General features: G+C 36.1%; 3 protein-coding genes across 8 annotated transcripts in view; 1 reads left to right on the top strand and 2 right to left on the bottom strand.

The window, feature by feature from the left end:
• LOC107102258 (CSC1-like protein 2) overlaps positions 1-4,669 on the bottom strand; it is a 32,538-nt gene extending 27,869 nt beyond the window's left edge. Inside the window, exon 1 of one of the 3 annotated variants that reach the window (XM_015401479.1) lies at positions 4,398-4,669. The gene's annotated coding sequence lies outside the window, so the exon portion shown is untranslated. The remainder of the gene's footprint in view (positions 1-4,397) is intronic. The other 2 variants (XM_015401477.1, XM_015401478.1) reach the window with 2 other exon arrangements.
• Positions 4,670-4,785: 116 nt separating this feature from the next.
• On the top strand, positions 4,786-8,439 carry mrpl14 (mitochondrial ribosomal protein L14). 2 transcript variants are annotated; one of them, XM_015401492.1, is made up of 3 exons: positions 4,786-4,918; positions 5,207-5,297; positions 7,963-8,438. In XM_015401492.1, exons 2-3 carry the CDS (start codon positions 5,233-5,235, stop codon positions 8,327-8,329), a joined length of 432 nt encoding a protein of 143 aa, XP_015256978.1. In that variant the 5' UTR covers positions 4,786-4,918; positions 5,207-5,232; the 3' UTR covers positions 8,330-8,438. The 2 variants fall into 2 exon arrangements, with proteins under 2 accessions (XP_015256978.1, XP_015256979.1); XM_015401493.1 differs by lacking the exon at positions 4,786-4,918 and adding an exon at positions 4,979-4,997 and having other exon boundaries at positions 7,963-8,439.
• A 109-nt stretch (positions 8,440-8,548) lies between these two features.
• On the bottom strand, positions 8,549-21,737 carry LOC107102261 (calpain-1 catalytic subunit-like). 3 transcript variants are annotated; one of them, XM_015401491.1, is made up of 23 exons: positions 21,600-21,737; positions 19,246-19,492; positions 18,157-18,226; positions 17,955-18,073; positions 17,732-17,865; positions 17,461-17,629; positions 16,979-17,062; positions 16,814-16,899; positions 16,169-16,243; positions 14,693-14,853; positions 14,174-14,343; positions 14,054-14,065; positions 12,229-12,440; positions 12,117-12,156; positions 11,949-12,014; positions 11,731-11,788; positions 11,238-11,302; positions 11,036-11,104; positions 10,882-10,960; positions 10,665-10,778; positions 9,334-9,392; positions 9,212-9,257; positions 8,549-9,181 (listed from the first exon to the last, which is right to left on the bottom strand). In XM_015401491.1, the coding sequence occupies exons 2-22, from the start codon at positions 19,489-19,491 to the stop codon at positions 9,231-9,233; spliced, it is 2,115 nt and encodes a 704-aa protein (XP_015256977.1). In that variant the 5' UTR covers position 19,492; positions 21,600-21,737; the 3' UTR covers positions 8,549-9,181; positions 9,212-9,230. The 3 variants fall into 3 exon arrangements, with proteins under 3 accessions (XP_015256977.1, XP_015256976.1, XP_015256975.1); XM_015401490.1 differs by adding an exon at positions 20,533-20,550 and having other exon boundaries at positions 8,549-9,257; positions 21,600-21,717; XM_015401489.1 differs by having other exon boundaries at positions 8,549-9,257.
• Between the last annotated feature and the right edge of the window lie 918 nt (positions 21,738-22,655).

Raw genomic sequence — 22,655 nt, 5'->3', positions numbered from 1 at the left:
TTGAGATCAGCAGAAATAACTGCAGCTGTCTGATTTTTTTAAACAGAGAAAACAGGTTATTTTATACATCTCTGTTATAGATTTTTCTGTGTACATAATGTGACTTATGGGGTTTTTCACCAAACATTGTCAAAACGTTATGATCTGATAATTTCACCATGCCTTGATGTCACTAGTCACACATTTAGCTGCAACATTTGATCACATGTATGACAGAAAAAAACCCACAGTGGTTTTATAGCAAAAGGCATTTGTGTTCCTGAATTGTGGCCGACATGTAATTATAGAACTTTGGGGGGAAGAAACATGCTTACACTTATTCAGCGTTTCCTGAAATTACTAAACAGAAGTTTGTTATTTCAGCAAAAAATTAAATATCCGAGAAAACATTGGTACAGGTTGAATTAACTTGTTTAGAATTACTAGCAAAGAAGTTGAAAAGACATCTTAAAAAGATGAAGCCTGTTGGGACAAGTCTGCAATGGGTTGGCCTTATATTACATTTCTTAAAGGGATTTTCCTTTCAATGACGCATCTCAAAAACCAAAAACAAGCACAGAAGCCGACTTTTCAATAAAAGACTAGTTCAGGCAGAAAATCTCCAGCATAATTTTCTTATTATATAGGACAAAAATGTATCAATGTTCATCTAAATATAAAAGAGACCTACGTCCAGGTGGTCTTTTTTCTAATGCTAATTCTATTGGCAAGCTGGTGCTAAACATTACTGGTAAATCATTTAAAAGACCATACAAATTGTAACATGTTCTTGATAACATCTTGAAGAGAATAGTCAGATTATAAATGGATTATAGTGTATTTTAAATGCTTCCACGCATAAACAACATTGTACATTTTATTTTGCTCCATCTCTTCTGTAAACGGGTGCACTGCAAGAAAATGGTTTCCCAAAAGAGATTAATAAAGTAATTCTGATTCTGAAAAGTCTAAAATATGTTTTTTTTTTTTTTGCTTTTTTAATCTCTAGTTTCAATGTTGCTGTAAAACAATCAGAGTTACAGCATGTCCCCCAAGTGGACCCACAGCATCAATTATGGATGATGCACTTCAATACACCGTAATGCATCTAGGTTTACTTTAGGCTTTGAAACACTAACCTGCGCGTTCAGGAAATCAACACAAGAGGCTAAACTACAGACAATATCTGTAATCCTCTTATTCCTGTTGATTAGCTAAAAAAAAAAAGTTGGAACAGTTTAGCATCCATTTTCCATTAAAAAATGTTGGCTGCAAGCTTGGAGAAGTCTAAGAGTTTTTTTTTTTTTTTTACATATTTACAGTTGCACTGTTTGACTTGCTCCGCCCTACCCACGACTATCAGCCAAATCCACAATGCTGCTCATCTGCCCTAACACTAACTCATTTATCTTCTCCCTGGAATGCTGTGATATCACTGAAGAGCCACAGCCAGAGCTGAACAATAAACTGATAGAGACTACAGGGTTCAAATGGACCGGTTTCAACCCAAGCAGCAAACAACATATCCCCTTTTACTGCACCCACACCGATGCTGATAATCTATGCACATTTGAAGACTTGTAATATAAGGAACTAATGAAGAATTTCAGAAAGACTATAAAACTAAATGTTTCGATTATAAATTTGTATTCACATCCATCCATTAGTTTCAGTGTAACATAAAAAGATAACAATAAAACCCCAATTACAGCAGACAAAAAAACATCCTAAATACCACTTCAGCAGAGGCCAGCTGCAAGTATGTCCACTGTTATTTCAACACGTGTTTCGATTAGGATCTGAAACAGACATCTATTGATAAATAAAGGGGAAAGAGGCGTTTGAATTAAAAAGATGTGCTAAGGAGCTTGTGATTGATCATGAGACATGAGTCATGTCCTGCTGTATGAAGCTGGACTTGTTAGTTTCATTTCCTTTTAGACTACATAACATCTACATCTTCAGGTATGTACATAGTTCCTTTCTTTTGTCTAGCAACGCAATCGCAAACCATAAAACAGATTACTTCAAAGATATCCTTAATGAGGTCAAAGGGAACCATTTGGTAAAGTCAAACTTCCTGTAGTTTCTTTACAATCACATAGGACTCACTTATGACATTTTGATCTTCATTTTTCCATGGCTGTGTAAGCCTCTGTTTGATAGTATCATAAGTAAACTATTTGAGCAAGCCTTGCCTTATTTTTTGAAATTGCCAACTAGCCAAGCACTCACGCATACCAACTCCAAAGTGCAAACATTTGGAATAGGACTGTGACCAAGGAAAATCTGGGTGGACACCCCAAGCTGGAAAAACATTTAAAAATAAATTAAATGACATAAAATAAATGACTACCAACAATTATACTTAAACTTCTTATTAGTATGGCAATGGACAAATATTGGTGCACATAAGATGAACTGGATTAAAATAACTCTTCAATGATATACACATTACATGCATTATGACTACATAAATCTCACTCCACAGTAAAAAGACTTTTGGGTGCATTGGAGAAATTGGAATTTTGCAGTTCCACTCTAATAATATTTATAAAAGTCCTTTTCAACACATCATTGCAGCCCCGAATTTGGAACAATATGAAAAAGTACACTATTTTTACAAATACATGTGGTCCAAAAATGTGATTTGGACATTATTATTCATAATATTATAGTTAAGTTGTCACCATCTGCAAACTCATCAGAGATGTGAAAACAGAAAATAAAACAATTAATACACAATCTTAAATAAATTCGCCTAAAAATATGTAAACCAAAATTTCCCTCTAAAATTAACTCTTGTAAATATAGTGTATTAGAGCATGAAGTCAACCCCTGTATTGAATTTGCCATCTAAATCATTAATTACAAATAGCTTTACATATGAATACATACAATATATATATACATACAATATATATATATATATATATATATATATATATATATATATATATTATAAGATCCAATAATCATTATTAATTACTCTTTATGAGCTAAAAAATGATAATACTAAAATATTCAGGCTAGGTTGGCTGGAATTGAGCTATAAATCACTGACATCTCCCTGAGCTTGGAGGAAAATCACGCCCACATGAGAAGAGAGGCAAAAAAAACAAAAAAAAAAACAAAGCAAAACGAACACTTTAAAAATGATAAATGTTATAATTTCAAAAACCTTTAATTTAAGGGTGCACAACCTTCGTATAAAATTCAAAGCAAATCAAAGCTGGTAATGGCAAAAGTTAGATATGCACAAGTGAAATTAGCCAGGACATTTACTCTTTTGTAGGATTGACTCTAAAGTGATCTACATGATAAACATTGGAAAACAAATGTCATCTAACAGTGTTAGAATCAGAGTGGTGTCTAACTTCTGCAAAAATAATATGGTTATGGTAACAAGATTTGATCCATGTCTTATATATTACCAAAAACATAACTATTATATCTAATCCTAATTTTACACATCTTTATTATACAAGTAGAAAAGTAAAAATTTAAACAGACATGGAAGATGTATCCATCTGAAGTCTAACGTACTCTACTCTTACACCCACTTTTTAAACTTAGGCTACATTTTAATCTCTATAAAGCAACTGCTAATTCTGCAAAAAAAAAAAAAAGTGTAAATCTAGTTGGGTTTCATTTGTTGCAGACATGTTGCATTTCCTTACTAATATTGATGCTTTGGGTATGTTTTGGATAAGCACGCCTACTTTTTAATGCAACATTACTGATGTATTAAAATATAAAACAGCTCACATGTATCTTGTTATAGGCTCTGCATGCGTGAAGGATAGCTGAGGGCATTAATGATCTTAGCCAAGCTCTAACTAGTCATCCTTTCATGATGAAACCCTGACAGTATAAATCTATAAGAAGCTAAAAGGCCACTTTGGTTATCTATATAGGCATGTAAAAACATCACCCCTTTTCTTTCTGCCAATATAGACCTCAATTCATGATTGTCGAGCACAAGCAGTACAATTCTCCAACTCTTGTTAAGTTTGTTTTTTAATCATTTGGTCGTTGCTGCTATTTAACCAATAAATCTCTATTAAAATTTCATTAGCAAGAAATATCCGATTACGTTGAGCAGAAGAATCTACCAAATTCCACAGACATGTCCTTAATAATACTAAAACTATTAAGCTTTTCAAATGCTGCAAAAAGAAAATATTAAAATATCTGAACTCATAAGTTGAAAAGCTGAAAAGGAACAGTTTGTTCAGAAATGTTAGCCAACGCTAGTAGTAATGCAACGGTTTTACGCAGTTGTTGTTCTGACAGCATCAAATAAGTTAGTTTCAAGAAAGAGTCAACTACCCATATCTAACACGACAGAAATACCACAAGGTTTAATTTTGGACATTATTAGATAAATTGTTCACAAATATTAAAAAGCAACTTACTTTGGTAAAATTGTCCACCGTCTCAAATAGAAGCTAGCAGTCAACACTGAGGATAGCTAACCTAGCTCTTCGGACAGTTTCTATCGGGAAACTCCTTTGTACTTTTAGTCTAAGGTCTGCCAACGATGTACAAAAAAAAAAACGCAACAAAAAAATAAAGTACTTCGTTCAATTATTTTCCTCGCTTAGTACAGATAAACATTCCTCCGCCACCGCGGTTAAGCCTGGCTGAGTAAGCCGGTGGAACCACTGTGGTCAACTAAAACCAGTACGACCGCAAGTTTAGTTAGTTCAGTATAGAAATGCTTACGTAGAAAGCGCCTGCTTCGTTCGCTTCTAGTCTTTGGTTGGGTTCTAGTTCGTTGGTTTCTATACAGCCTGCACTGCGCATGTCTGTAGCATGCAAAACAGCAACAGACACTCTTTTGTTATTTTCCCCTCTTCTATTAAAAGCCAAAGCTCATATTTCGCACAAACGACAAAAATTTATGTTTAGCATACTGTTCCAAGTTAATATTAGGGTAAGTAATACTTGTATCTTATAGCGTTTTCGTTTTCTTGAGGGATTTGTCGCTTTCTGATGACGTGCCTTTGACATTGGTATGGAGGAGATTACGACGGTTAAATGTGGTATATGTTAAAATTAGGCTTTTTTTTTACTCACTCTGATGCTCGAACATATATATTCTTTTAAAAATACTATTATCAAATTAATTTAGCCGTATTCACTTCCACTAGGTTAACATGTGAAGTTATATAATGCTAGCATTTAGCTTATTAGCTGCTAATCTTTTTCATTGTATTTGTAGCTCACTGAAGGAGTGCTAGTGTAATCATGGCTTTTCCACGATTTTCTCCGCTCCTCGCTCAGACCTCTGCAGTTTTTCAAAGAAATTTCAGGTAAGGATATCTTTAGAAAAAAATAAAGTTTGAACGTACAATCCAGGGCTGTCAACTCTCACCCATCCCGGTGTCTTACACTCTCACTCCATATTCCCAATTTCTCACTCTAAAAAATAACATTAAAACTCTTTTCCGTCCCAGTTATGTATTGTATAGTACTTGAATAAATATGAATAGAAATACAGCAGCTTGCCTAAATTATTGATGTGGAGACTGAGTGTAGGATCACATCTAATGGTTTGTTTTCTCTTTACCTGGTGCTTTTTTAGTCTCAGTTTTAGTCCATGTTTTGCTCAAGTTAAATAATTATTGCTCAGTCTAGTTTATTAATTTCCCTTTGGCATTTAGGTTTGCCTCTCAAACCCATAGGAGGTCCACAAAAGAGAAAAAGAATCATTGCATTTTATTTTTCAAAAGATCAGCCACCCGAGAAAAGACCAACCACATTCAGAGAGGATGTGTCGAGCAACTCATTTATCCTGGATTCATAGAGGAGGAACCACAGGGATGTCTTTTTTATTGCTTATCTTATTCATTTATCTTTATTTTGGTCCATTGAATATGTTTAAAAACTTAATTTCCATCACACCTTCCAAATGAAACATCCAGAAAAGTGCTGTCTCCTGTCATGGTGAGCTTTTGTCAATTTTAAGATTGATTGTAACTAATGACATAAAGAATTGAGCTTTTTAATCCTTAGCTTATTGCCATATAATCATACACAGTGTAGTTTGCATAGGTTTCGGTTGCACTGGTTCCTGTATTGGTGCCAGTCTTCTAGAAATAGCTTATTAGTTCCCTATTGTTTAATTTACTTGAACTGCAGAGAATAGTTAATGGGCAAAGTTGTGAAATTCTTAAAGTATATTTAAGATGCAAGTATTTTAGTAGGGCCATTCTGCTTTACTTCAGTTCTCTACAAATCACCGGAAAGGAGAAAATAATGTGTATCGTGAGAAAAAGTTTCCACATAACTACAGACCACTTATTGTTACTCAGTAACATTTACTGTGCTTTAAAAATTTCCTCTTTTGCCACTTTGTTTTGGTTAAATCCTCTGAAAACTTCCAACCTATAGCTGCATCTATCCTCATCTAAACTTGACAGTAAGTTTCCTGTCCAAACCATTTCAAAATCTCACCCCAAGGTTTGGTGATAAGTTGGCAGCCCTGTAGGGTATCCAATTGCACTGCTTAAAATGAAAAATTCCTGTATTTTCTAGTATTTTCATTTTGTTTTACTTTTTCTTTTAAAAATGATGCTGGAAATATTTGCATAACTCTTGAATTTTGCAACATTTTGCCAGGTTACAAACAAAAGCATAGTTTTAATTTGGCATCCCGACAGCGCTGTTCTGAAACACCTTTCCTAAACAGGAATGATGTGCTTTCTGTTTAATTCCAGTCTTAACGTTTGTAGGAGGGCAAAATTACTTGTAGGATTTATTTTTTTCCCCACTTACCTTTAATAAGAATCTTTTCCATAAAAGCTAGGTTGTGTACAGATTTTTTTTCCCTTGCCACACTGCAGTGTTCTACAGTTTCATCAGATTTTCTGACATTCAGGTGGGCGAATTAATCCAAAATATTAACACCAAGTTATCAGTCTTGGATGGAAGCTGTCATGGTGAGATTGATGCCTTAGTTTTAAATTGTTTTAATCTTGCATGCACTGCTGCAGATTGGTCCAAAAGGCATTAGCCTGTTATCATGTGTTCTGCATAAGGCCCAAAGTGAGGATTCCTATGATTTCTTTTTAATACATCATTTACTGTTTGACTCTTATGTACTTTTTCATTTTTGTAAAATCCAGAAAACTGCACTCAAAAGCAGAAATGTTATTTTTGTTCTTATATTTTATTTGAAACTTAGCTCGTGTCACACAAGAGGTTTTGATATCAAAACTATGTTTCACACTTTGTTTATTTAAGACATGGGAAGGAATATTACAACTACATCTAAATAGGTAATAGGTTTGATAAATCAAAATAAGAAAAAGAAACAGTGATACTGTTTCTTTATTTTTTTTTTTATTGATACCAAAATGAGTACTGCTGACCTCTAGTTACAATGTGCACTTACCAACTTGTCTTGATTTTGTTCCATACACTATATTTTACAGGATAGAGTTGACTGAGCTTCTTGACACCTGGAAATGTTAGATACTCCATCCTTGCTCTGAATTTCATTTGAGTTGTTTGATCCTTGGTCTTTATGATACTGCTTTATATCTTTTTCAGAGCTGCAGTAATATTTTGATTAATCGATGCAAAGATTATTTTTCCCCCTTAATTACGGTGACATTTAGAAGCAGTTGGGTGTACTAGATTCTCTTTAGGGGTACCAGTGTAAAGAAGCAAAACTCATATCCATGGCCATCTTTTCAGACTGATTTGATGGGGTATAAATATAAAAAAAAAAAAGTTTTATCAGGTTGCCACCATCAGGCGTTAGCACCATTATCCACCAATTGGTGTTAGTCTACCACTTAAAATCCCCAAATCCCAATAAAACAATGTTTGTGGTTGTAATAGCAAAAATTCAAGATGTGTACATATTCTTGTAAAGCATGAACTGGAACATGAAATACTTTTAAAAGCAGTAGAAGTTTCGCTTAGTTTCTTCTCAGTTTTCCTTGACTGATTTGCTTTTTGTCTTGCCAGCGTCTCTGCTGCTGCAGCTGCAATTCAGAAGATGACCAGAGTACGCGTGGTTGACAACAGCTCACTCGGAAATACGCCATATCACCGGCCGCCAAGAGTGATCCACGTCTACACGAAGAACAGTGTCGGGAAAGTCGGTGACAAAGTGTTGCTGGCCATTAAAGGGCAAAAGAAGAAAGCCCTCATCGTTGGACACAAAATGCCTGGAGATCGCATGACTCCACGCTTTGATTCCAACAATGTTGTTCTGATTGAGGACAATGGCAACCCTACTGGAACAAGGATTAAGGTCCCTATACCAACAAGTCTGCGTCAAATGGAAGGAGATTACTCTAAAGTTCTGGCAATTGCTAGCACATTTGTCTAATTCCATCTTGTTTGACATGTATACCTTTAGCTTTTGAATTTTCTTTTATAAAATGGAAAAGCTTTATTATTTTGCTGCCACCTATCAAGAATTAAAGTTTTATTTTACTTGTATTACATTTTACTGAGTTCTGATGTTTACAGCAAATATGACCTTCACCTGAAACACGGTCATCTGCTGCACTGCAGTTAAGTGGGTCAAAATACAGATTACAAAACACTTTTTTTGGGGGGGGGTCGGTATTTATTAAAGGCACAACATACATTAAAAAGACATAACAGATGAGTGGCACTTAGACTACTGCTACTTTGGCAACTAGTACATTTATAAAAAAAATTGTTCAGTATAAGCAATCGATATGAGATGACTTCACTGGTGGCTCCCTTCAACTAAAGCTCAGTGCAGATTATGAAAAAAGTTAATTCAAACTATATTTAATACTGAAATTAGGGAAGCAACGTTAAATTGAAAGGTTATCTCTCTCTCTACCGCCACCTTGAGGTGGGGGTTTGAAGGTACACATGAAATTGTGAGGATTATATTGATAGGCACAATGACACAATTACAGTAATCTCACCATTTAGTGTGTAATAAACTATGGTAACATAAAACTAATATTAAAATAAACTTGGTAAAAAATATCCATTATTAGTGCAGAATTGAGATTGTGTATCATGCAAAGGCACATGCTATTCTCATGGAAGGATTTCCCCCCCTGTTTGTCTTGTTTTAGTTATGGCTTTGCATAGCTTCTAACTTAAACCCAGAACAAACTTGGCTTTAGTGCACTTTGGTTTTGTTTTACAGCTCTTGCAATGAGGTGGGGGGTTTTACATCCGGACGGATCCTTGCAGCAGCAGGCATTATGTTTTCACATCTTTCTCTGAAACTGCGAAGCTCTTTATCCACACATGGTCAGATAAAGCCACTGAATAAAGAATGAGGAACAAGAGTTAGATAAAAGAAGAGTTTTAAAAAAGGTTTGTCTTTATGACATCACTCACCTCTGTGAGGTTCATCTCCGCTACTCCTGATCCCTCTTTGTCAAAGTGCTGAAAGGATCCTGTCAAATTAAAATGTGTACCACATTAACAGTGGTTTGGCAGCATTTGCTAAGTTACATCAGGAGCTTTTTTTTTTTAACACATTTTCTCATGCTAGAACCACTAAAATCACTTCTATGTGATGGACCAATGCAAAGTATTCAAAATCTCTACAGTACGAGGTAATTTGAACATAATTTCCAAATGATTTCTATCTAAAATGGCTTACAGCATATGTAGTATTCATCCCCTTTCGGTGAACATTTTGAGACATGTCTCAGTGCTACTAGTTCCTTTGGGGAATGTCAACCAGCTTTGGTTCTAAATTGGATTTAGGTCCGGGACTTTTACTGAGCCATTCTAAGCTTATTACAGGCCTAAATCAGGGATGTGCACTTTTATCCTCAAGAGCTAATTTCTTGCATGTTTTAGATGTTTCTTTGTTCAAACAAAACTGTTTGAGGTGCCTTAATTACCTTCTCTCTGACATGTTAGATAACTGATGGAGGATAAGCTGTTCCTGTTCAGTTAAACAACATTTAATCTTATTTAGTAAATTCATTCAACCAATAGATGTACTTGTCTGACTTTTATCATGGGCAGAAGACTGTAAAAACTTTGCTGAGTTAGGTCTTGTAATGAACTTTGACTCAAATGTTAAACCAGGGAATCGTTTAAGAACAGACCAGAAGAAAAAGGCTCTTTTGAACGAACATCAGACACAGATCTAAACCATTTCTTCACAGCTTTGGCCCCATCTTAGGCTTTTGACACCAGTAACAGATTTTCTTCCAGTAATGTCCTGCACATGGCAGTCCTGCAGGCACACATGTATGCCAAAGAGTTTGATTTTGGTCTCAGATAAGTAGAGCACCTTCTTCCACTGGTTTTCTGTTACCCACTGTTTTCTGTCTTTTTTTTTTTTTTAGCTAAACGTAAACAAGACTTTTTATGGATTTCTTTCAACAACAAAAGATCCCAGATTGTAAGTGTATTATTGACAGATTCCCCACTTGAGCAGTGAGTCTCTATAGCTCCTCCAGAGTTACCCGTAAGGCTTTCGACTACTGATTAATCATGAGATGCTTGAGGCCAAAGGTCCACTTCTATATCTGTAATTCTTTTAAAACTTTGTAACAACTTGATTTCTTAATGTTTGGCACCATTTGTGTTGGTATAAAATACATTTTTGTGTGTGGTTATAGCATGGGGAAATAAATAAAAAGCTTTAACGATATGGCTAGTCTTACAAAGTACATATATTTTAATAATCTTTATAAAGAATTACTCACTGAACATTGCTTCAAGTTTGACCAAGCAGCAGATGAAGTTATCAAAATCAATAAGTTCGTTCTCAGCATACCGGGCCACCAGTATCTGATGCAGCTGATTGTTTAGTTTGAAGCCTGTACAGAGACATAGTATAAGTTAAAATTACAAAGTTTTTTTTTAACTTATCTAAAGCATTACTGTTTATGTTGGCCAACAATATGGCCATGATCATTATACCTGCTGCTTCCACAGCAAGTCGCAGCTCATATGAGCTCATGGCGCCTGACTTGTCAAGATCAAAGTCCCTGAAAATGACCTGGAAAATAGAGGCACAATTTAAAAAAGAAGTATAGAGATTATCATCTCGGCACCAATTTTCTTTATTTCTTACCAGCCACTTTCGAATTTTGTTCCACAGGATCTGGAATTCAACCAATCCTAAACGAGCACTGCCATCTTTCTGGCAAATATCGTCAAGGCATCAAACAACAGACAGTTTCAAAGAGTTCGAGAGCTGACAAAAAATGCACAGATTTCCCTAAAATGATCAGCGGTAAACTAGTTTATTGTTGGACAATAAATCAAAAGGATACATCCATCAGGTTGACCATGGTTCTGCATGATTCTATACTGAAGCCATCAGTCTGTAGATCTTTGTCTGAAACAGCATCATTTTAGATTTAAAGTTTGATCAAAGTAGAAATAAAGGTTTATGAGGCAGTTTGAGAAATCATGTACAAACTGAACTCTGACAGATACACTGATGAGCAGTAGGAACTTAAAGCAGCGCTCAGTAACTTTTAGCCACTAGGGGGGGCTAGATCTGTAACCTTTAGATTAACATGAGCCGGTCAGCAAGGGATCCAACCCTCTAAAGTTACATAGGTGTGTTTTTGAGGAGAGTATATCAACCTGAAGAATCATTTAATACTTCTCAAATGAAGCTAAAAGATGGGTCAAAAGTTACACAGTGTTTCTTTAACACAATTGTTATAGAAATGTCATGAGAGCTGAACAAAACTACATTTCGTTTTGTATACAAAATGACAATAAAGTTTGTCTAAGTAAGTTAAACAGAAAACTCACGGCGGGTGACCACTCTGTTGAGAATTGTCCTGAGCTCACGAACAGAGATCTCCATGTCCTAATAAACCACATAGGGAGGGAAATAAGCAGGAATTTCTTTTTTGTTTTTTAATCACATTAAAATCCTGATTTCAGCTTTGCGGTTCTAAACCTTAAAAATGATGGAATCCAATCATAAATCCAATTTCTTTAAACTTCCATTTCATCTTATGACCTACCTCTCCTGCTAGTTGGGCAAACATGGACTTAAAGGAGTCGTCAATATCATCTTCTGTTACTTCCTCCTACAATAAAAATAACTATTAAAAAAAAAAGACATCTATACTTTTCCAGCAATTACTGCAGAAAAGAAAAGTCAGCTCCAGCTCAGCATTCCTGATGCACACCTCATCTTCAAAATCAGCAGTTACTTCATCATCCAGTTCTCTGCAACAAAAGTAAATATTTAGTTTGTATGGTTTATAAACACTAAAAAAGAATATGTGAGAAGATACTTACTCTGTCTCTGATTGCTTTTCAGTGAAAACCCTGAGTACAAAGTCCGCCTCTTTGCCCGGCTCAAAGGTTGACGGCACGATGAGGTACTCCCCGGGGGGCAGCCGCAGGCGGGTGCTCACCTCACGCAGGTTGATGAAGGTCTCTGATCGGGCGCACGATGAGTGACTCAAGAAGAAGTTTTTTTTCAGGTGGACATTTTGGCAGCCTCTGTACTGAGGGCAGCAGGAGACAAATGACTTAATGTGGGTTTTTTTTTATGATTACACACCAATTAATTTTAAACAATGAAGTGTGCTTACATTGTGATTTCCTTACTATCAGTTGTAATTTAAGGAGCTTGTTAAAAGTATATGCAACCTTTTACACGCCAAGAACAAAATACATTCTTCAAAACAATTTTTTTTTAAACAAGTTTTTCTTTTCTTGTGTACATTTTTTATGTGCAAGCAATTTCTGCTGACTCTCCTGTCCAAGCTCAAGGGACAAAAGATGAAAGGAGAACATGTATTTGAGACTTTTTAGAAAACCATAAGAAGCCATGTTGAGCTGCACACCCCTATGTAGGGATGAGAAGTCAGGTGAGATTCCTCTTGCAGCAACTCACATGTTTTCTTTGTTGTTACAGGATGACAACAGCTAATTACATCTTAATGATAGAGCAGCTTTAGTGAATGTTTTTACAGTTTTGGTGCAAAGCTTCAGTCATCGAGTGTAACTAAACACAACTAAACCTGGTCTTATCCATCCAGTGGGTGAGCGGCAGGTTACACCATGGAAGGGTCACCAATCCATCGCATTTTACTGCACAAAATAGTGCAGCCAAGCGCACCACTGAGCAGCCTTTGAATTAAGACATTCTATAATCATGGCCGATAATGTAATGACTTCCCAGTATACTGTAGTATAATTTTGGCAACAGCGTATAACATCACATGTTGGTAATTACTGTCACAGAATGTCCTATTCTAGTGAACTGCATTGAGGGAACTAACAACCAATTGGTCTTTACATAAATAAATTAAATATTTTTTCACACATTAAATCATGTATATAAATTATGCAAAGTTAGGAAACACACCAATAAATCTGACCTGATTATGACCCTGCACTCGTGTAAAATTAAATTGTTTTCTATTGGCTGTCCTTTTTAGGAAAGTGATTTTGATTGAAATGTGACAGATACTCCTCCATCGGCCATTTGAAGCCAGCAGAAGCAGACCATGGACGCGTTTTGCAGAGTATTAGTCAGACTGCACTATTTCTGCATACAGTTTGGTTTACTTTTAGTGCTCCTCTTTACCCTGCATATATTTATTATAAGAAAAAATCGACTTTATGATGTTGGACATGTTAATTCTGAAATAGTCTCTTGACAGAAAAAGGGCTGCATTATACAAATCCTAAAGCTTGGTTAATGTATTATGCCAGATTGGCTGCAGCAATTACATTTTCAGAGGATTATAGCCAATAACGTATGCTATTTGGATGTTGCCATTATTATTAATAAAATAGCTTATTAAATTATTTGTTTCAACATTTATCTTTTCTGCTCTAATTCCAGATTTGAGAAAAATAGTCAAAGCAAGTTTTTGTTGTTTTTTTGCTGTGTTTCAGATACTTTATCTCCATCCAGACCTTTAAAGACCTACTGCGATCATCTCTTTGCAGTACACCCAGTGGGATGTCTGATGCTCATCTCAGGAGGCTAGACTTTGGGAACCACTGCAGCCTCAGATGTATGAAAAGGCTAATGCTAAACTGCTAAATGAGTCATGATTGTGAAAATTCACAGCTTTGTTAGTGCTAAAAGAGATCCTAAGCCTACCTCCTCTGGAATCTGCAAAAGGAACACAAAAGAAAGACTGTTAAAAGATGACAACAGGAAGCAGACGTTTCAATGAGAGATGGGTTAAAAATGGAAGCAATGTGTTCCAGCTGTTTTCACCTCATAGAGAGCAAATCCGATGGTGTGCATGTCCTGACCGTGGCGTCGGTACCTGCGACGGTCCTTCTGCATGAGGGCTACCAGAAAACTGCACGCTACCTCATCGTCCTCTGGGTCATCGTCCTCTTCCAGCAACGTGATCTTATACTGAGGGTTTATCCAAAAGGTGTCTACACAAACACAGCCTTTATGTCAAGCCTCTTTTATCAAACATTGCAGATTTCAAACACATTAGCATTAGAATGTGTTATTTAATCATTAAATCTGCAGAAATAGTATTATTTATAAAATAATTTCATTTTAGATTCTTGTTTGTTTATTATTTTTGAAGCATTGATTCTTTTTAAAGATACTATTTTAGGTACAGGGGGTAGTTCGCCCAGGAGCTAAAGGGGCTAGGACCGCCCCTGTTATCAAACCAGTACATTCAACAGTAGTTTTTTTTATAATGAAATTCTAATTGATTACATAGATAAAGGCTTTTATTGTAGACTTTCAGTCATTTTGACCAAAACTTACTGGGGTGGTTCCTGCACCCCCCGGCGGTGCTGCCTCTCCTCCATGTGCCGTAGAACTTTATGGTGTTCCAGTGACTAAGGCTCTCCTCACTCAGAGCATCTGCAGTCAAGTTACATATCTCCAGTCGAGAAAACTGCCTCAAGAAATCACTAAAGGACATCCTAGAATGAAAGTTTAAAAAAAAATTAAAAAAAACGGCAAATTTTACATGATGCATAGGATTTACTTATAAAGCAAGATGAGATCATTTTAGATTGCATTAGCAAATAATTGTTTAACAAATTAAGCAATGCTTGTTTGCTCAACCCTAATACTATTTATTTTTTTTTAACCATAGACAGCTAGCCTAGCTAGCCAGATTGACGTACATTTTTAAAACTGTGCATCAGTCCTTAAAGGAACAGGTAACCAGTGGGGTTAAAGGGACGGAAATAGGAGTCATCACATACAGGTTGGAACCAAACAGATAATTACAGAAATCATGCAAAATGAAAAGATTACAGCAAAAATAAATCCAGCTCATTCGGGTAATAAAAGGCATCATAAAAGCATTGCTTGGGTGAGGCCAAAATCCTGACTCTAATGGTTACAAAAAAGCACTGCTGCACTATGGGTAATTCTGGTTCTAAGACCAACCTCCCACCTTCCGAGCTGTGATTGGTCTGGTCTGTTTTACAACATAGAGCCTGAGCCTTACCAGACTGATTTTCTGTGTCAATCAGTCTGGCTTAGTGAGCTATAGAAAAGCACTGTCTTATGTAAAACTTTACAGGTTTGGATAAGACATTGAGGGTTATCTTTGGCTACCCATCTTTGCATAATCTCTATAGATAATGTAGACTTTTTTTATAATTACATTGTTTTCTGAGATTACTCAACAGGATTTGTATGTCTACTATTTCAAAGGACTCAGACAGCCATAGAACAAGGTTGATTTAGTCCCTTAGAAATCCTCTAAGTATTGATTTAGCCAGATCTTAAATCAAAGCTACCAAAGTCCAATCCTCAGGGGCTACTATCCAGCAACTTTTAGATGCATCCCTTCTCCAACATTCTTTAAAATAATGACTTTCTTGCAGCCGAATGATATGTTAACATGGAATCCAGCCATTTTTATATGATTTTGATTTTAGATTTTTAATAGAAAAGACAAGTGGAGTCCAAATCCAGGGGCGGCATATTTAAGAGAATGATGCCGACATAAAACTACTTTTGTAGGATCAATATCTGCACAGCATGAATAGTATGCAATCTTTCCTCTCATTTTGAATAGTAGCTAAGAACTCAATCAGTGTCTCATATTTTAAACCAACGAAACAGTAAGTGATTAATAATTACAAAGCACACAGAGACCTCTTTATTTGTTAAGGTTGTTGTATGAAACCAACAAACCACCTCCAAAAATAAAAAAACATAAAAATCTACATCATTCATTTATCCCTTTATTTTCTTTTAGCATAAAAAAAATGATCTTACCAAAACTCTCCATCTTCCATGTTATGATGCATTTCTTCCTGCTCAGATTGATCAATCTCATCCCATTCATGGGAACTATAAATGAAAGACATGGAATAAAAAAAATAAAAGAAAATCCTACTAACTGTTCACAAAATTAACCACTGATAGAAAAGCTTTCAGAAAACATTTACAGGCCATTTTTATTCATTTAATTTATTTCACAAATTCAATTCAAAAGGTGTAGTTCATTTGTAGATTTAATAGACTAAGGCTTTAGTGTTATTTTCTTATAATTTTGGCTCACTTCTCGTGGAGGCCTAAAATTCAGTTTCTGAAAAGAAATATAAATATTGTGTTAAAAACTGTAATATCAAAAACTGAGTTATGGCCTACACTTTGATTGATAAGAATGCTAAAGATATAGATTTCCAGCAAATTCAGCAATACCCTCCACAAGGACAGTGAGCCACAAAAGTTCAAGTTAAATTTCTTTATTTAAAGAGGATTTTATCCAAACATAATGAAAAGTTAAGTGAAAGGAAAGAATACATCCTCTGTTTTTAATGAATACATCTAATATACAAGTTGAACTTTTTTAATTTAAGTATAGAAATAAATAACTTTTCAAGATGCACCTGGATTTCCCGCTCTGGACAAACTCACCTGTCACTCCAGGCACCAGTCCACTCCACCTGGCCCCACGGGTTACGTATTCGGATTAGGCGCACCATGTTGCCACGGTAATCAACCTGTAACCCAGCATAGCGGTAGTAAATGAAAAGCCACAACTTACATGCTTAATGTCCACATATTCGTACAAAGACAGACCTCCTGTAGTCCGGTGACTGAGTAGGCGTGGCCTTTCACAAGCTTCTTAAACGTCACGGCCTCCATATCAAAGGCACTGGTGATCTATTTGAACATGTGAGCAGAGATTTTTGACATGGAAATAATTGGATTTTTAAGGCTCTATTATGCTTGATGGGCGTTCGTCGTTTATCTAATATCCTCGCTAACTCCAAGGGGGCGTGTACAACACAAACACCAAGTTTGTAACACCATAGCACATGTGAAACACAGCTGTTTCCTACTCTTTCAAAGTGTCTACCTGTCTTTCAAAAGTGATAGTAAATTGCTCGTCCACCATGTTTTTTTTCAACGGGAACTGTCCCTGGAGTTACACATTTTCTAGTTGTGATGTTGTACAATACCACGTACAAGTGGGTGGAAGCTAAAATGACCTTTTATCAGCGAAGAGACGCATCAAGCATAAATCAAGCAATAGGCACAGGGTTGAAATAAGCACTTACGTCGATAGAGCAGCCCAGCAGGGATCCCCTTTCCAAGGCTTTACTGATTATCCTGTAGAGATCTCTGGGGGCCTTGGACAGCTCGTACATCTCAGACACTCCCCCTGTGAAGTCCTCGAAGCCCTCAGTGGTGCTTCCTCCAGAGAGGGCCTCATAGGAGCCATTCAGCCTGATAACATATTAGAGAAACACATCAGATTGATTGCTCTCAACAGCAGCACTTCAGAATCTCCCTCTAAACAAACTGTTGCAAGCGTTGCTAAATACCTACTTTGCATAAGCCTTCTCTAAGAGTGCACTCCAAAATTCATTGCCCTCAGCTGAATGGACAAACATCAGCTCTCCATCTTTGACAGGCAGTCGATCGTCAATCACGACGTCCACCCATTCGCCAAACTGCCAGAACTGAAATGCAAGGGAGAGCAATACATCCCTCTATCGAGTTTGCTTAAGGAGGAAAAAAATAAATAGTATAAATTGAAAAAAAAAAGAACCTGGAAATGGAAGATTCCAGCATAGTCATCTTGGAAGGACTGGCCGTGTGGAACAACCCGATGAAGGAGCCTCTCATTTAGGGTTAGAGAGGCAATGGCTGCCAGGAGCCAGCAGTCACCTGCAGGGGACGAGAAATGTGCATAAAACCCCCCATCAGAACCAATTCGTACACCTTATTTTTACAGGAAGTTCAAAACTTACCAAGAGCCCCCTGACAGATGTCGGTTCTGGTGGCTCCGCCGACTATAAACTGAGGGTCCTCTGTCAGCTCCTATAAAGATAAAAAAAAAAAAGACAGAACAATCAAATACCTTCTAAAGATCATTTCCTGCCCTGCCTTCCCCCCATGAAGTGTTACTCCTGTTTATATTGAGGAGCTGTAAACAAATGTCAGAGAGGGGAGAGGTCCAACAGCTGCAGTGGTCTCCAAAGCGCTTGTCCCTACAGGCCCGATTATGTCCGGGTTTGCAAGACATAAACTGAGACCTGATAGGTTTGCTAACATGCAACAATCCAGATTAACTTCTTGCTTTGAAATATCACATGTCCATCAATCAATGTTATCTGCGTTCAGTCTGGAATGTGGAAAAAGCAAAACAAAAACAAAAAAACACAACAACAGACTAGTTACTTAAGATATTAGAACAGGAATATACTCACTTTTTTAGATACATTTTTAATAAATAATTTTCTTTTTAATTGTTCAATTAATGATTCTCAATCATTTCAAGTTTTTATTTTAATGAGTGGCCAGAATCTTCTTTGGTTTTATGGAGCAAATGTTACCAAAGGGGTAAATATCAACATCCCATACCTGCTGCTGCTCACTGCAGTTCAGCTGAATGAAATCTAATAAACTTTTCCCACTATAATTAGTAAAACAAATCTGGATGTTTGAGAGATGTTCCTGTCACAAAGAAATCATTATAGTCATGGATTAGAAAGTAAAAGAGAGTCTCTAACACAAAACTTATGAGGTGAGCCTGATATAAAACTAAAGCAGATAGTTTGTTGATTAACAGGTTAATATCAGCCTGTTAGCCTTTGCGTTGCAAAATAAAGAGCAGCAAATTGGCAAAAAAGATATATTTAAAAAAAAAAAAACACACACACACATGCTTGATTTAAAACACATTTGTTGAGTTTTTGAAAATAGAGCGCTTTGTCATTTTTGCTTAAAATTTCTATCTACATGCTGAAAAATTCTGGTGGATCTGGAAATCTTAGTTTTAGCACCTAATATTGACTAACAGTCAGTTTTGCATAAATCTTCCATTAATATTTTCTTACCGTGGGTCTCATCCACTCCACATCTCTAGTTTTAGATGAATAGGGTGCAAGTTCTTTGAAGCCCAGAGATGGAGGCTCTGCAGGGAAGCAGGGGTCCTCAAAGAGGCGGCCTGCCTCCAGACACTCCTGCTTCAGAGCCTCATAGTCCTGGCTGGCAAAGGGAACAGCCTGCTCCTTGGAACCCATGCCCTCCGACCGAAGCCTGTTGGCATATATGCTTGCAGATATCCCACCAACCGAATACATACTGGGAGCAAGACAGAAACATTGGAGCTGATGGGGGGGTATGCACAGCACAATTTATAAATAGCAACAAGCTAAATAGTGGCATGCTTATCTGCATGTTACAACATGTCATACAGTGGTGTAAGACTGTTTAGAAAAAAACAAAAATCTGCTCTGGGCAAAGTTACTGCTAGTAGCACAAAGGCTGCAGCAGCTTGTGCAGTTAAGGCCAAAGCTCCCACATATTAATCACTAAAAATGATAGTAAAAATTATTCAACCTACAGTAGTGTATACAGAGGATGATCTGCTTTAATCGGGAAAATAATAAACCAATAGCCAGAACTATATGGAGGTTTAAATCAAATTATATTCATGTGTTAGAATGGCCTGAACCATTCAAACTCCAAACAGAGAATCTATGACTGGATCTGAAAATTGATGTTCAGAGATACTCCCATCCTGTTTGCCTAAGTTTGAGCAATTTGGGAGAGATAAATTAGCAAATAGTTCTGTCTCTAAGAGAGTGAAGCTGATAGAAACTAGAACGAAAAGACCTGCAGCTGAAGTAAAAGGTGGTTCTTCAAATTTTTAAAGCAGTGGACTTGATATAAATGCACATTATAGATTTTAGGTGCAAATTCTGTGTTGACCTAACAGTTCTAATAGAAAGAAAACCCTAACATGTGTAGCTGTCAGTGTTTACTATTTAGTAAAATCTAAAATCAAATCAAATGATATTTAGTCTTTCCACATAAATAAGATATGTAAATATACAATAAAAAGGACTAATGATTTGAGTCTAGAGTCTTAAAAAGTACTAGCAGGCCTTTTCTTGGCTATATTTTTTTCCACATTGGCTATGGAATGACAAAAAAGAAATAATAATAAAATAAAATAAAAAATAACCAGAATAAAAGGCCAGCAAAAGACATTAAAGAAACAGAAAGTATTCACACATTAGAAAATACGAAAAGGGTTTAATGGGACACAAAGTGGAGCAATATCAACACAGCAAAGCCAAAAATAAGAAATACCAAGAAACATGCTAGAAATGGGATACCTTTTCTTTATGGTCAGGCTGAAGTAGAGAGTTAAATAAAAAGAAAGGAAAGGATTATTCATTCATTTGAAGTGGGACCAAATTAAATGACTGACAATGCTTTTCAATTATAATGAGCTGAGTCTGTAAAGAACACTTGAATGGACGTACAGTGCCTGACAAGTGTAGAGAAAACAGAAGTTCAGCTTATTTTATGTGATGGACCAACAGAAAGCAGTAAATTAATGTGAGGTAATTGGAAAGATGTGTAGAGGCCATGGCAAATGTGAAAGGAGACAGAATCCTAAACATAGAGAAACATAGAGAAATGCATTTGTTTGTGTGTGTGTAACAAAACGTAAGTGTCCAGGAGTCACACAAAGTTAGGCAAGTTATACTCTTAACAAATTATATAAAGATGTGTGTATATCCAAAGAGGCACTCATTAGGACGTTTTTTTTTTAAACTGTACAAAGAGGCCTGCCCCCAAAAGAGGCCCCTTGGGACCATGGAGACTCAATGGGAATGTCCTGTCTCTGCAATCTCAAAAAAGAAAAAGACAGAGATCTTAATATATCTTTTTCTCTCTAAATGTGATGGCAAAAAAAACAGCTAATCCATGAAGTACAGCACTCTAGTGATATCATCTTTAGGACTTCAACCCTAAACAAATATCTTAAAACAATAAATAGCCTCATGACTACAGGGGTCAAACACATACTGCACTAATAAAACGCTTTCTGAAACCCTTTGTGGATTCTATCCAGCTGCTGTAAAAAGTCACACCTAGTCAGGCCTGCAGTTTCAGCCCAAACTGTTTTGCACCTGTTCAGTAAAACATGCAGGCCTGTCCTCAGCGACCTTTCAGTGGGTCTACTAAATATCTCTCATAACGTTAAATCAAAGCTGCACCAATTTCCCAGCAAAAATCCGCCGCTATACTCATTCTGATTGCCTCACTGCGCAGCTGTCACTTCCTTGTCTATTATTATCAGAGACAGAAGGAGCAGCGGATTAAAAGCAGCTCTGCGCCACCGGCACCGTTAATTAGAGACTGTGCGTAAATTAAGCATTTGAATGAAACTTACCACCGGTAAGGAGGCAGATTCAGGCTTCCTGAATATAAAACAGAAAGCGTTTATTGTGATTATCTGTGAATCAGTGACTTACAGGGGGGGGCGGTCTGAGTGGTCCAGCCCTCCCAGTCTGTGTTCACACGTTCCCACACGCAGTGCAGTAAAGACCAGTCCACTTAAAGGGGAGGGCGCACTGATGGCCACCACTACCACACTGTGACCACTGGGGGCGCTAAAGACTGAATAGGTGGATTGTTATGACATACATCCATATGTTTTATATATATTAGGTGATTAAAGAGAATAAATTACATTTATATATTTAATTATGGGCATTGACACCTTTGTGAAAATACTTCACCATTACCGTAAATTTGGAGTTAAACACATTTTTGTGGATATCTTAATATAGAGAATTCAAAAGTGCTCAAGAAAATAAATGTATTTTCTAATCAAATTGTTGCATAAATACTAAATACATAATAAAAAAATAAAATAAAATAAAATAAAAAAAAATAAAAATTAAAAAAATTAAAAAAATTAAAAATTAAAAAAAAATTAAAAAAAATTGTTGCATAAATACGAATGAAAAACAAAAAAGTTTTTCCCAATTTTTAAAGAATACACAATTTTTTTTAAATTGTTTAATACGTATAGAATGCTTTGCTAAAGTAATTGTGACCCTAAAAAATTCCCAGATATTTTCACTCCAAATGCAAATCCTGCCAGAATTGAATGAGACAGCTTAACATGGTGTATATTGTAAAGTGAAAGAAAATCAAGTTTTTTTTTCTGTTTTACAGATAAAATAAAATAAAAAAAGTTAATATGTATTCAGCCCCTCTAAACATTTTAAGCTTTAGTTGATTGCAAGTTCTTCTCAATTCAGGAAAGTTTTTTCATATGCTAAATTTATAATTCGCTCTGACATCAGACTGAAGCAGGTACATATCACTTCAGATATAGTTTGCAGTAAATGGAAGGACAGATGGAAAGTCATGATGATTATTTCATTAGATAAGTACACTTCAGATATAAACCAGATATATATATATATATATATATATA

The sequence above is a fragment of the Cyprinodon variegatus genome, unplaced genomic scaffold, assembly GCF_000732505.1.
Source record: "Cyprinodon variegatus isolate N-32 unplaced genomic scaffold, C_variegatus-1.0 Scaffold1224, whole genome shotgun sequence".
NCBI classification, from domain to species: Eukaryota; Metazoa; Chordata; class Actinopteri; order Cyprinodontiformes; family Cyprinodontidae; genus Cyprinodon; species Cyprinodon variegatus.
The sequence above is the reverse complement of the archived record's forward strand: the minus strand, read 5'-3'. Positions and strand labels throughout refer to the sequence as shown.

Coding starts and splice junctions, on each gene's coding strand:
- mrpl14 (XM_015401493.1), top strand. CDS start 5,233: ATGGCTTTTCCACGATTTTCTCCGCTCCTCGCTCAGACCTCTGCAGTT. Junction 5,298..7,962: donor GTTTTTCAAAGAAATTTCAG/GTAAGGATATCT, acceptor TTGTCTTGCCAG/CGTCTCTGCTGCTGCAGCTG.
- LOC107102261 (XM_015401489.1), bottom strand. CDS start 19,491: ATGTATTCGGTTGGTGGGATATCTGCAAGCATATATGCCAACAGGCTT. Junction 16,900..16,978: donor CAGTCACCGGACTACAGGAG/GTCTGTCTTTGT, acceptor GCTGGGTTACAG/GTTGATTACCGTGGCAACAT. Junction 11,105..11,237: donor CCATGGTCAACCTGATGGAT/GTATCCTTTTGA, acceptor GATATTTGCCAG/AAAGATGGCAGTGCTCGTTT.